Here is a 13,861-nt window from a genome sequence, read left to right as displayed (position 1 = left end):
ATGAGTCACCAATGCCATTATTTCCAATCACTGGCATCCCCAAAGTGTTTCCTTTTGTACTGGTGTGGCAGCACACAGTGAGCTGGAGGAGAGGGTGCTGTGTTAGAAGCTGTCACCTGCACAGGATACAGGTCCAAGGCTATTTGTTGTATTAACAATGATAAAAGCATAGGCTGTGCTTAGCGATACTGCCTAGTTCAATTACATGTAGAAAAGCTTTAAGAAAACTGTTACATCCACAAACCAGATGAATATATTGACCTCATGATGCTAAAATATATTTTATTAATAAATAACAAAATCTTCCTGTTATCAATAAACAAGTTAAAAAAGGATTTGCACAGAAACGTTTTTATGTTACTCTAAACACCTGCACACCTGAGCTCCACATTTTCCTAAATCATGCTATAACAAGTCTGAAAATTAGACCAAGATTTCAACGTGTTACTATAAAAGACAAACACGGAACTGTATCAACTTCTTTTGTGTGTCTACAAATCCTGAGCATTTTTTCCTCACTGAGAAGCTGTGAATTTCTGTGGGTTTGGGGTACACGACACCAATGAAGCACGTCACCTACATCTTCCCACTTACACCTGCTGACAAATTTTTTCCATCCAATCAGCAAAAGGCTTAAAAGCTGTAAAGTATTCAGCTTAGCAACAGGCATATGAGAAACACTATTCCAGATCTGCCATTACCTCCAACACTGTTTCATTTGCATCGCTCAACTACAAGTCTGTGAGCATAGAGACATATCTTACTTGCTCTAGCTAGGCACTGCAAAAGCAAGCATCTAGGTGATTCTGCAGTCTAAATTTCACATAGGCTGCACACTTTCCCTCAGTCTCTCCTGAGGGCAGCTGTACAACAAACTCTACTGTCTGCTATACATTTTTATCTTCCCATTAAATTATACAGCTTTGTAGTTTCTTGATGCAGTAAACCTTGAACTTCAGGCATCTAGTAGTGCTAGAAGCCTAGCAGACAATGATGCACATCACTGCAGTAGCCTAAAGGCGTGAATTCTTTCTTTATCTTTTTCCCCATAAAATTTGTGTGGGTTAATTCTCAGCTGGCATTTCGGTTGGATTTTGCCTGTGCTGAAGCTCTGTTACTCTCCTGCTGGTATATGTAATTTTACCCTGCCTCTTGAGTCATCCACTGAAGCTGCTCTCAACTTCAAAGTTTCTGCAGGCAGCAAACTTCTGCTTTCTCTCTGGATATCAATATTGTCATTGTCATATCACTACTGCTAGAAAAAATACCTGATCTGCTGCAGGGTAACACGTAGTCCAGGCAAATCCAGGGCCAAAGTTTATGACAGTTCTGTATTCACTTGTCTGTGCTATCACACAAGTGAATACAAGAAGTGAATATAATTTTTACCTGTGCTACAGCCAGGTAAAAATCTGGTTCGCCTGCAGAAAGCATATAATCAAAGGATGGTGTCACAAGGCTTCCTATTTCTTCTACAAATTCCTTAGTAGAACAAAAACTGTTCCAGCCACAATGCATTAGGGTGAGCAGCCTGATAACAGAAGGCAAGAAACAAAAGCATAAAAGCCAAGTCAAGTACAATTATCCTTTGAGGAAGAAACAGACTTGTGTTTGGATAGCAGGTAAATAAGTGATATGAAGAGCTCTAAAGCTCTTTTAGTCTTCCCATTGTTTCCAAAATAGTGAGGCAAGCAGCAATGAAAACAAACAAACACAACAAAACAGAAACCAAATAAAGGAATTTTAACAACTTACTACAGCAACTGGCTCATTAGCAATGAATAAAATGTGTTTGGGAGCGATTTGATTGTGTAAAAGCAACAACTGAAGTCTTAATTCAGTTCCAGATAAGTCATATTCAGTGCCTAAGACTACCTCATAAGACACGCCACTGTTCTGCACTGATGTTTCTGTGCAAGATTTTGCATGAATTGCAAAACATTCTTCTAAGATAACATTTCTGGTAGGGTACAAGAAATTCTTGAAATATTTGCAAATACCTCAAGTGCTGAGGACTGTAAGTATAGTCGCTCCTTGCTTGGGAGACCAGCTTTCCTCCTGGTGGTCTCTGAGACTGCAGGCCTAAACATGGTCTCCACCAGACAGCGACTGTGGTGACCCAGATGAAGGGCCTGCCCAGAATTGCAGCTGTTCAGGTTTCCAGCTGCAGGGAGTGCCTGAGCCTGATGCTGCCCAGGGAGGGTGGCAGGGATTCCACCTGTGTGAGGTGCGAGCAGGTGGATAAGCTGCTCAGCCTGGTAGTGAAGCTCAAGGAAGAGGTGAAAAGACTGAGGACAATCAGGGATTGTGAGTGGGAGATTGACTGGTGGAGTGACTCGGTGGTGTGCCAGAGGGAGGGGGAGGTACCAGGGAGATAACCCCAGAAAAGTGGTGGATACCCTGCCATGCCACAGTCAGACAGACCTGACTGATGAGCAGGGCTGGAACAGAGTTCTGACTAGGTGCCATGGGAGCACCCCCTGCATGCCTACCCTGCTTCCACAGCTGCAAGCAACAGATTAGAGATGCTGGAAATCAAAGGACAGGTGAGTGGAGAGCTTTAAACTGGGCTTGGAGAAGGCTCCAGGGAGACCTCATTGTGGCCTTCTAATACTTGAAGGGAACATATAAACAGAAGGGAGAACAGACGTTTACAAGGGTGGATAGTAATAGGACAAAGGGGAATGGTTTTAAACTGAGACAGGGGAGGTTTAGGCTAGATATTTTGAGGAAGTTCTTCCACTGAGAGGGTAGTGATGCACTGGAACAGGTTGCCCAAGGACGCTGTGATGCCTCATCCCTTGAGGCATTCAAGGCCAGGCTGGATGTGGTGGCTCAGGGCCACTATGTTAAACACATAATTACAAAAGTGCATTTGTTAATGTCATGGAATAGGACAACTGACTCATTTCAATTCCAGAGATCAAATAAATTAAAAAGAAAGGATGCAATATTTATCACAGATTCAGTGAAAAACAGCTGTTACTGAAATAACAGACTAGCACTGAGAGCATAAGCTGATCATCTTTTTGTACAGTGGGCAGTAGACTGCTCAGTAATACTTTTAATAGGTGACTTTGCCAGGTGGGATCCACGGAAAAGCCACTTCATTCCTATGCACAGCCTGAAGGTTCTTCTGCTTCTTCTTGAGTTGTTCTCTCCTTTTTATGTTTTCCTGAGAACAAAACATTATGTCAAATAAAAGAACTCCAGCAACTGAAAAGTCAGAATTATTGCTACACCCTTCCCATACTAAATGCGAAGTTAGAACACGATATAGATTTGCCATTTGGAACTTAGCACATCCTCCTTAGGGATTCAGCCATACATACTGCACTGTTTCACACAGAGGCACTGTAACATGTGTTATTAATTGCAGATGAAGTGAAGTGCCCCACAAGACAGATGGATAAAATGTCCTTGAGCTTTCTGGCACATGAACAGTGCATGCCTAGGAACAGTAACTGGCATGCAAGCCATTTGTAGCCAAGATGCAGTGTGGATAGCCAGGCTTTAAGCCACAATCAATGTTGCTATATCCAACCTTGTTTTTTTTCTTCTGTTGCGACACATCAGCCAGTATTTTGAAGCAACATAAAAGTTTCAGACTTTCACACATGTCAACTGTGTTGCTGTGGAAGTACTGCTCCCTGAAGAGAGCCATAACTGGCACTCTTAGATAACACATGCTACTAGCACTCCAAGGGATAGCACATATCCTGCTGTAGTGGAAATACTGAAACAGTGACTGAACATCTGGTGGAAAGGCAGGGCCAACCCAGGGAGCTCAGGGGCATGCAATGCACCTGAGTGACTGGAAAGGGTGGACCAGGATCCACCCCTTTCCAGACCTCATTTAAGTGCTGGCAATGGAGCTGGGGGTATCTCTTGCTGGAGATCCATGCCTAATTGAGGACTTTCAATGATAAGTAGCTCTTTTCCTTCATTTCTGTATCTGCTGCACTTAGGCTCATCCTCACTCTTTACTGAACATGTTACAACGCTGATTCACATATGAAAATCCCAAACCAAAAGTAGAGGTTAATTTTCCTACTTCCTGTAGGGCATGTAACCTTACTGTATTCATTTTTGAGAACTGTAAATCTGAAAGAATGCACAGAGCAGCCCTTCCACACAGCTAGGTTAACATTTACCACACATAACAGAGAACATAACACATCTGGGATACTTGCTTTTTAGTAGATTCTTACAGCAAAGAAGTCAAACGCACAATGAGAGGCCACACTCATGCATTCCTACAGCTACAGTAATGGAGGATAGTTTCTGTATACAGAGCATACCTTGACAAAGCGTTAGCTTCTACTCAGAACAAAATACTTCCTTCCTTGAGAACCAGAAATACTGGTTAACTAAGAAAGAAACTAACATTGGATACTGGATAAAAATGAGCTAGGAAGCATAATACGAATGGGACCAGAGAAAACATTTCTAACCAATGATCAGGGGGATGAGGAAAAGTACAATCTTAAAAGACTTAGACTAAAAAGATCTGAAAATAAACAGGAAAGCATGTAGGCTGTTGCTGCTTATTTCTGTAGCTGAGTAATTATGAGTTAGCTAAATAAAAGATGATTACCTTTTAGAAGGTATCCCATACCTGTACATCTGCTGTCTGTCTCAACAGTTAACTAAGTCCAGTTAGAAAAAACACAGAAAACCTACCTGAGACTCTGGAAAATAATTCCTTTTTAGGCTACTGCTGGCATGAGCTGCTGTGAGGACTTTATGCCAGCTGAGCTGCAAGATCCTATTCTTATGAATGGGAACAGAGTCCTTATACACAGACCGTATGCCAGAAACCACAAGCAAGACAATACAAGAAATTCTTTCAAACTAAGAAAACCTCAGAAGTCAACACAATGAATGTGTGTGTTATAGAGCAAGCGTGGAAAAAAGCAGGTATTTGTTTAACCAGCAAGTCACACAACTGTCAAGAAAACAATTTATGCTAAGAATATCAGCAAACTATCTTAGTTTGCATAAGGAAAAATGTGTTTCCTTAATGCTGGGACTAGACTTCTGGATTAATTTAAAGCTTAACAACTTGGTCAAAAGTTTGCTATTGTAGGGAAAATATAAGTGGCAGCATTAGAATTTCACCCTTCCTAGTCAATGAAAGTAATCTCAAACTTCAGTAAAATGGCTTTCATCAATATATACTTTAAATGTTTTCTCAAACATAAATGCATACACTATTGCAGCTGGTACTGCTGCTAGGTTTTGCTGGTTTTGTGGTGCAGTGAGCTGGCCCTTCAGAGATGGCTGCTCCTGACAAAGAATGGAAGAAAATACTATGGAACGTGCAACTCCAAGTCACGTAAGTAGAGAAAATATATTTTTCATATATGCTGAAATTCCGGCACACTACACGTAATTATTTTGTTCAAGAAGTTTTGGGGGCTAGCTATGTAATACTGCCATCATCTGGTCTCTCCTGTAACACCACGAAAAAAAAAAGGAATATTAAAATGCTAAGTATTCATACTCATTACTACATACACTTCTTTGATTTTACATAGTGTAAAATACATATATCTTACCAGCCATCTTTCATATTCTTCTATGGCCATTTTATCCTTTTCATCCTTTTTTGCCTGTTGTATTTTTTTTTTTCCTCTCTCTACGATTTTTTCTGCCTTCTTTTGTCTCATATATTCTTTCTTTTTGTCATTCCTGTGAAAAGGATGAACAGAAAATCATCTAAATGCAGTACCTGTGACTAAGTAAACTGATTTTAAAGAGCTATTCTATGCATTTAATAACAATTATTAACAATAATTCATAAATTATTAACAATATTCATATGTAAAATCTTCAACATCCATCTTCACATGTGATACCACCAAGGTATATGCGGCTTGCTCTGAAAGTAATGCCTCCTATTTATTTTCATGGAATCAGCAGATACTGTATGGGAACTGATGATGTCTGAACCTCTATTGAGCACCTGAGGAAAGAAGCCAGTCATCCCTGGGAGCACAGGTGAATGCAATTCACCTGTGTGATCAGACAGGGTGCAGCCTGGTTCAACCCCTCTCAGACCTCATTTAAAGAGAGGTCCCCAGACTGTCACTGGGGAAGGATCTGTGGTTGGAGATCACTCCCTGGCAGAGTCTTTCCTATGAGCCTAGCTCTTCAGAGGTGGGTGAGCACTTTTCCTTTGTAACACCATTCCATTTGCACTAGTTCCTTTGCTCTTACACTCCTGTATCACCCTTCTACTGCATTAATCTTTCCAATTATAACAGATACAAAAAGCACAATTACTATCTGATACAGCAAATTCTCATCTACAGAATGCTATTTAGTAAGACAGAATTAACCAACCGGTGTAGATGAGCTGATTGAGATGCTGTCAACTCTGTGGTGTGACAGCTGTATACGGCTGTCCAGAATGTGGCTTGTCTTTTACAGTGTTGTTGCCATGACTGCAACACACCATCTGCCACTCACAGTGTCCACATCCACTGTTTGATCAGTAGGTGCTGTTTTTAAATCATGGAAGAATTCAGTGACATAGCTTTGCCTCATGCACACTTCCACATCAGATGCTATTTTGTAAGACTGCCCCTCTGCTGCCATATGTCAGACAGCAACAACATCTAACAAAATATCGGTGGGAACATTCAAACTCTACTGCCATACCACCAACATCAGCTTCTGACTTTGCTGGCCAACATAATAAAGTAGGAGGTATTACTTTTGGAGCAGCCCTCACACATGAACTTACTCTCCTAACGATTATGATATTATTTTATCTATACTACTTTCTTTTTCACATGTTATAATATAAAAATAGATTTAAAAGTTGTGCAGGTAATAGTAAGTCGCACAGTCTCTGAAGAATCTTGGCTTGTAAAACTAACAAAGAATTTCTCCAGAAGACACATCTTATTTGCTTTTGAATACATCTGCACTCATTTATTCTTATTACAAAAGCTTGAAGATCTACCTTCCTTCCCACTGCTTAGTAATGAAGCATGACAATATTAGGTCTTAAATGACTACTAAGTGAATCCTACTTATCAGTTGCTGTATCTCTGCCATTGCTGAGACAGTTGTCTTCTGGGGAAGAAAGAGTCTAAGTTACTAAAATGAAAGAAGCTGCAGGCTGTTCTTACAGCTGTGCTTATTAGCTCTGAGTGAAAAGCCTGATCCCAACCACGTCACCAGTCCCCAGTCAACAGCGTATCAAACACTCACAGACAACCTGTTAAGCACAATACTGGAAACTGATACTCCAAAACCCAAAAGGAGGTACCATTTTTCAACTGCTGCTATGTTGTCTCTCTTCTTTTCTGCAGCTAATTCCTCTTCTTTTCTCTTTCTGATTCTTTCAGACTGTTCTTCCTGTCTGCCTTGCGCCTTCAAATACTCTATTTTCTTCTCTTTCCATTTTTCAAATGCCTAAAGAAAACAACAGGTTAATTATCTGACAGAATCTGAATACAAAAAAAATGCCTGTTTGCATATAGATATTATACAGCAAAAACGAAAAAACACAGTACTGCTTAGGTTGGAAGGGTTCTTAAAGATCACCCAGTTCCAAACCCCAAAACGAAGGTGTTTCTACTTGAGCACCCATCTTGGATGTCTAAGAGGACACACTGCCTCTGAATCCTCATAGTATGGAAACCAGAACCTCAGGGCTGCAGGGAACTTCAGAAGTAGCTGCATATTTGCAACAGAAAGAATCTCACAGTACTCTATATTCAAAGACTAACCATGTTTAGATTTTGGAATCCATTTCTATCTCCTCATGGATTAACCATGTTATCCTCAACAATTCCCTAAACCACATCTGATATACATTAATGTACATACTTCACATTACCTTCTTTGCTGCTTCTGCTCTTTCTGCATTCTGTTCTGCTGCTTCCTTTTCCTTAAGTTTCTCAAGCTTCTTTTTTTCATTCAACTTCTTTGCTTCTCTTGCTTTCATTGCCTTCCAGCTATTAAAAGATGCATTTGCTTCCTCTCTTTTAACAGCTTCTTTCTAGATCAAACAATACCATTCTCAATTTATGTATATTTGAATATAAAATACAACTATAACTGAATGTACATGCTTTGAACTAATTCTCATATACGGATTAATCTAATAAACAAAGAAATGGAAATAGATTTGCAGAAAACACTCCAAATGAAGTACGAACTATATACTTCTATGCTCATTTTTAACTTAATTTACTCAGATTTATATAAACTTGTATTAACTACTTCTTCAAAGTGTGCGGAAGAACACAAAATACATATTCAATACTCAGAAGGAAAACCTGTTTAATATTGAAAAAACAGATCTAAGAACTACATATTCAGGAAGTTGAAAAGCATCCCTTGAGATACTGAGCAAACCAGCTTTCCAACAGAAGATATGTTAAAACTTAACACTAGAATGGACGAGCATCCCGAGGTCTTTGTGAACAAACTTGAAAATTAATCCAAGAACACTTCTAACATAAGTGGTGTAAAGCAGATATGTTTGTATGTTATGAAGCACTAGCCTCATATCCTTTATAACAATCATAATAACTAGGACATGCCACTTTCTGTTTCAGGTTATTCTATTCTAGAGAAAACCAGTAACCTTATAATAGGAGAGTGATGCAATTTGTAGAAAGCTTAGGTCAACACACTTCAAAAAGAATGATAGTTTGTCCACTTCACTCAAAGCAAGAGTGTAAACAAACCTTTTCAGTATCACTCCTCAGCTCTTCAGCTTTTTTCTTTTCAGTTCTCTTTAATTCCAGCAGAAAGGCTCTTTTCTTTTCCATCCAGTTCTGTAAGAATCATTGGAAAGCATGTATCTTAAAGTGTTTTTAAACTGTAAATAAGTTCTGTTAAAACAATATTAGCAGTACCAGTACAACGACCACCAAAATGACTCCCAATACTTCCACTCGCTACTGCAGTAATTACCCCATGTGGAAGAAGTAAGCTGTGGTTCAAATCACACTGTTCTAAGCACCTTGGGCACATATTTTTTTGTGTTCTAAGAAGTCTAAGAATCTACAATAATAGCTGCAAGTATGAAAAACCGTACAGATCTCTTAAGTCTTTTAAAAACATTTTTCTTAAGATCTACCTGGAAAACAGCTGCTCGCAAACTATCTGCTTTGTCAAACTCTGTATTGTTCTTCTGCAAGTGTTTATCCTCTAACACCTTTAATGTTCCCAAATAGTGAGGTGGAACAGTTGAAGCTGATGGAACAGCCTTCACTTTTTCCTTTAAGTGTGCAGAAGACAAAAACCTACAAAGACACAGACGTTATTAAAGATCCTTCTATTTACTGGAACTGATAGCAAGTAATGTTCCTTTTATTTTGTTTCTAAACTTGATACCAGAAGTTACTGTGACTGTAGCTGCACTTGTGTGGGGACAGAAAAATAAGGAAGCCTGTTTTCTTTGGACAGCTTGTTATCGATAAAACAAGCCATTACTCAACATATTCAGACCAAGAGCATTTACAAGCTCCTTATACTTTCACCTATTAGAACAAACAAAAAAAGCTTAAAACCTGTAAAGATACCATGGGCTGGATTCACTGGTGAAGATATTAGCACAAACTCATTGTAGACACTGGCAAAAGACACGGAGTCTAATTTTAGCAAGGATTATAATAACTTGCCTCATCTTTTCTCCACAGATGGCCAGCGGTTGTTAGCAACTAAAACTGTTGATAGAAGATGAGCGCAAAGTGATACTGTCACAGTACTTACATATACCCTATGCCCTGTAGGCTGCAATATATAATATAATCCTCTTACTTGCAAGATGAGGATTTTGAGCTCTGTAGAACTGCTTTCATTGTTCCACTTTGTTTCTAAAAAACAAAAAGGAAAAACTGCAGTCTCTCAGGTAACAGAACTAGATTACGATGACGTGGATTTTGAAAGCTAACGTTAAATATGTTAATATGCCAAATACGTACACAAGAAAGCCATTCAAATATAGCACAAGTGCAATATAGGCTAAAAATGTTTGTTTGTTGTTTTTTCTTGTAAAATAGGAAACAAACAAACACCTTTTGGAAAGTTTGGAACAATACTTGCAATGTAGAAGCTCATGGTTCAGAGACAAGGAGGAATAAAAACAACCTGGCTGAGCAGTGGGTTTCCCTGCTACCACATTAACTGTTTTTAGTGTTATTTAGCTTTAGCAGTTACGTACATCTGCATATTTTCTTTCTTACAGTAAGGCCTAAGGTGCTTTGTATCTTAGTTGTTAATCAAGTCATACAATGAATTCCAGTTAACATATGCTGCTCATTTCAACTCAGAATAGAGATCTGACATTTTTACTTCAATAAGGTTATTAAACTCAGACCTGCAAAGACATACTGCACTAACTTTATCAGTTTTAAACTAATAGTGTAAAAAGTGTTCCCTACCCCTTCAAAAAGGTATTCCTATATCTTCCTTAAAAATAAACGTAATTTATGCAAACCTTGGGTCCAGAAGTTTTACAAGCAGAGCTTCACACACTAAAGGAGCCAACAGTAAATTCATTTACAAAACCTTTAGCTGCATTTCTAGGACATTTTTCTGAACAATGGTAAAAACGCGCACAAAAAATACCTGGACAGAATCCTTTGAAGTGCTTTTCGCCTCCCCATGATGCTCAGACTGACCATCCACTGATAATTCTTGTATTGTAGCAGTTGCTACTGGCTCTTGCACAATTCTCTCCTTACACGAACTCTCATCTGTTGACTTCTCTAACTTTGTTTTCTCATGAGCTGTGGTGGTCACTGCTTCTATCACAGCAGTGGTTTTGCTACTATTATCCTCCAGTTTCATGTCACTGATGTTCATATCTTTCTTCTCATCTAGCAAAAGAAAAAAGATTAAGCGGACACATTCATTTAGACAACATAAGAACAAGAATTTATTTTCTGCATACATCCTCATAAGAACAATATGGAATAATGACAAGAGTACTCAATTACACTGAAATGTATGACTGGACTAGCAACATAAAAGCTTTAACAAATGTGTAAGAGACTACGAGAACAGGCAAATTTCCCAGCTTTCTCTCCACTCAAACACATTTCTAGCGTAGCAACCAAAAATAAGAGTCATTTCAATCACATATGAACTCTTCTGATGTCAACTACCACTTTCTAAAACACGGTTCTACCACATTTCGAATCACACAGTTTCTAAATGCCTGGGACAATATTGGACTTAAGCATAACTGCAAGAATAAGGCCAGGCCCTTCATAGAAGCAGAATCCAAGGAGACACGAGGGCAAGAGAGAAGAAAGGTTAATTACAAAAACTGCCGATTTTAAGACTTGTTCTGGAACCTTAGATGCTACTAAGGCATAAGCAATGACACCCACCTGGTTTTACATACTTAATTCCTACCTTTTTCAGGTGATGCTTCTTCACACAGTATTGAATTGGAGTCTCCAGAACTCTCATTGTAGGCAGCAGAGGAAAATGATGGTGAAGTACTTTTTAGACGTGGACCCTTAGATCAGAAAGTGGTAAATAAACAAGCAGGCAATCCATAACTATTAATTAACTATTTATCTTGAGTTCAAAATACACGGATAGAACGTTTCTTCAAAACTCTCTACGTATTGGCACTGTCTTATATTCAGAGAAATCAAACCAACAATCAATAGATTTCTTAGACTGTAAAATATGACAAAATCATTCTTTTTCTTTCCAACAAGAAACAGGATGTCTGATCTGCCCTCACCATAAGAATATTACTGGCAACAATTTTTCCCAACTCCTGTTTTCCTTACATAAAATGTTGATAGCTAAATAAAAGATACTATCAAAAGCTTCCAACGTAAATTGTAAAATGAAACAAAATAAACACATACCTTCTCCATTGCGCTCCTACTTCAGCACCAGAGCTTCCGGCAAGGACTGTTTTCTTGGGTGAGCCTCTGGCATTCAGAGTAGCTATGGACAACGGCATCCAAAACAAAGGCAATACATCTCTATGAATTCTTTTTCCTTTTGACCTACTAAGCTCAATGTCTCTCATGCGACCAGCTTTTCCCAATACACTTCTTGGTTGAGCTGATGTTTTATAACAGCCACCTAGCAACGCAACGTTGGTGTTCTCAGATGAAAATGAGCATTATGGTTTAGCTTACATCTAACTAAATACATGTTATTTGGACTGTTTTGTGAAGCTCGATTCAATCGCTTTCAGTTAAACGATTGACTTCAGTTAAATAACAGTACACCTATCTTAACCTTGGGGGGAGAGGAAGTAAATATAAACAGCTACATAAAGTTACTTGCATTCTTTGAGGAAGTTTAATGGAAGCTGTCAAGCTTCTAACATAATCATTAAGTAGGCAATCACAGTCTAGAAACTTATCTCTGTGCATATGTTGAAACTACATATAAAGCTTCAAGACAGAATTATTCCCGTAAACACAAATTAGAGCATTAATCTCAAACAGCACTTCCTTGTTACAATAAAACCTTTCTGTAATTTTGCTTAACTCCCTATATCTGCTAGAGAAGACACAAAGGGATGATTGCAACTCTCCCTACAGAGCAGAACAGGAAAAAAACAGGTAGGAGACAGCATGAGAAACACGATGAAAGAGGAGTGCTCTCAGTGCACGTCCACCTTCAGCGATGCTTCTGTTCCTTCCCTAAGCCAGCCACTGAGCAGCAAAACTACTGCAACAATATCGAAGTGCTTTCTTTTCACCTAATGCAAAATTATTTCTTGGCTTGCACACCCTCAGCTTTGGATTCTTTTCCTTTCGATGCCGCTTAATTTGCGCCCCTATTAATACGAGAGCATCAGCTGCTTCTTGTAGCTTATTCTGAAACAGCTTCGCAAGAAACTCTTACATAGAAATTCACTGCAAAATCAACGTTAACCCCCTCCCTACCTCGCCACGCGCCTCCCACCGCCGGCTCACCGCCACCGATGCACCGTCCCACGACATGGCGGCTGCCTCCCTCCCCTTCCGCTGCGCCCTACCATCAGACCAAGGAAGATGGGTGGGCGTGCTCGGCTGTGCTCTGCGGGATGGGTGAGGGTTCAAGGCATGCCCTGCATGCGGGAGCTGAAATAGGACCCGTTTAAGCTGTAAAAGCAATAAAGAAATAAACACGGTTTTTTTTCTCTAGCGGTGTAACGGCAAATGCTGTCGCAAGGCAAAAATCCTATGTTACGAGCATCTGAGGTGTTCGTTTCACTAAACTCCAGAAGGTGGCAGCAAAACCTTTTAAGATAAAAAAACTGGTTTATTTGTGACGCGTCTTCTTGAATTTTTTGAGTTTCTTTCATCTTAACAGTGATGTGTGTGGCACTTCTAGAAAGACGTTGCGTTCATTTAGAAGCTTTCCAGCTTTGCACACTCTATACAGAAGGAAGAAGGTTTGTTATTATCTTACTTATAATACGCTTTTGTCTGAACATATGACATCTGACAGTCTTACCTCAGGCAAAATCCCACTGACACCCACTGAGATGAATGGGGTTTATTCCTAACAGAGAATGTAAGCCTCTGATGTAACTATAAGCGTGTTTAAGGGTCCACTTAAATATTCTAACAGCTTACTGGGATCAAAAAGCATAAGATTTTATGGCCTGAAAGTGATCATTACATCTCTGTTGATGTTTTCTTGATAAATAACTGCTCAATATATCACAAATGTGAAGTTATCAAGAAGATGTACACTGGAAGGTGAAGGTGCTATTTTTCTCCCACATACACGAGGAGCATGGAGAACAACATTTTGAGTAAATCCAACAATTATCTTAATTCAGCTAAAATAAATGTAGAAGGACTATTTAATTCTGTTGCCCAAATGTAGGTCAGTCTCTGCCTGCCCAGAAACTAACAAA

General features: G+C 39.2%; 1 protein-coding gene across 3 annotated transcripts; it reads right to left on the bottom strand.

The window, feature by feature from the left end:
- Positions 1-265: 265 nt before the first annotated feature.
- Positions 266-13,216, bottom strand: MAP9 (microtubule associated protein 9). Of its 3 annotated transcripts, none has more exons than XM_072334583.1 (11): positions 12,930-13,216; positions 11,862-11,943; positions 11,392-11,497; positions 10,600-10,850; positions 9,790-9,845; positions 9,107-9,272; positions 8,712-8,801; positions 7,856-8,017; positions 7,283-7,428; positions 5,562-5,694; positions 266-3,175 (listed from the first exon to the last, which is right to left on the bottom strand). In XM_072334583.1, exons 2-11 carry the CDS (start codon positions 11,868-11,870, stop codon positions 3,065-3,067), a joined length of 1,230 nt encoding a protein of 409 aa, XP_072190684.1. In that variant the 5' UTR covers positions 11,871-11,943; positions 12,930-13,216; the 3' UTR covers positions 266-3,064. The 3 variants fall into 3 exon arrangements, with proteins under 3 accessions (XP_072190684.1, XP_072190682.1, XP_072190685.1); XM_072334581.1 differs by having other exon boundaries at positions 12,900-13,185; XM_072334584.1 differs by lacking the exon at positions 12,930-13,216 and adding an exon at positions 12,713-12,739.
- Positions 13,217-13,861: the final 645 nt, after the last annotated feature.

This window comes from Excalfactoria chinensis, chromosome 4, assembly GCF_039878825.1.
Source record: "Excalfactoria chinensis isolate bCotChi1 chromosome 4, bCotChi1.hap2, whole genome shotgun sequence".
Lineage (NCBI taxonomy): Eukaryota > Metazoa > Chordata > Aves > Galliformes > Phasianidae > Excalfactoria > Excalfactoria chinensis.
The sequence above is the reverse complement of the archived record's forward strand: the minus strand, read 5'-3'. Positions and strand labels throughout refer to the sequence as shown.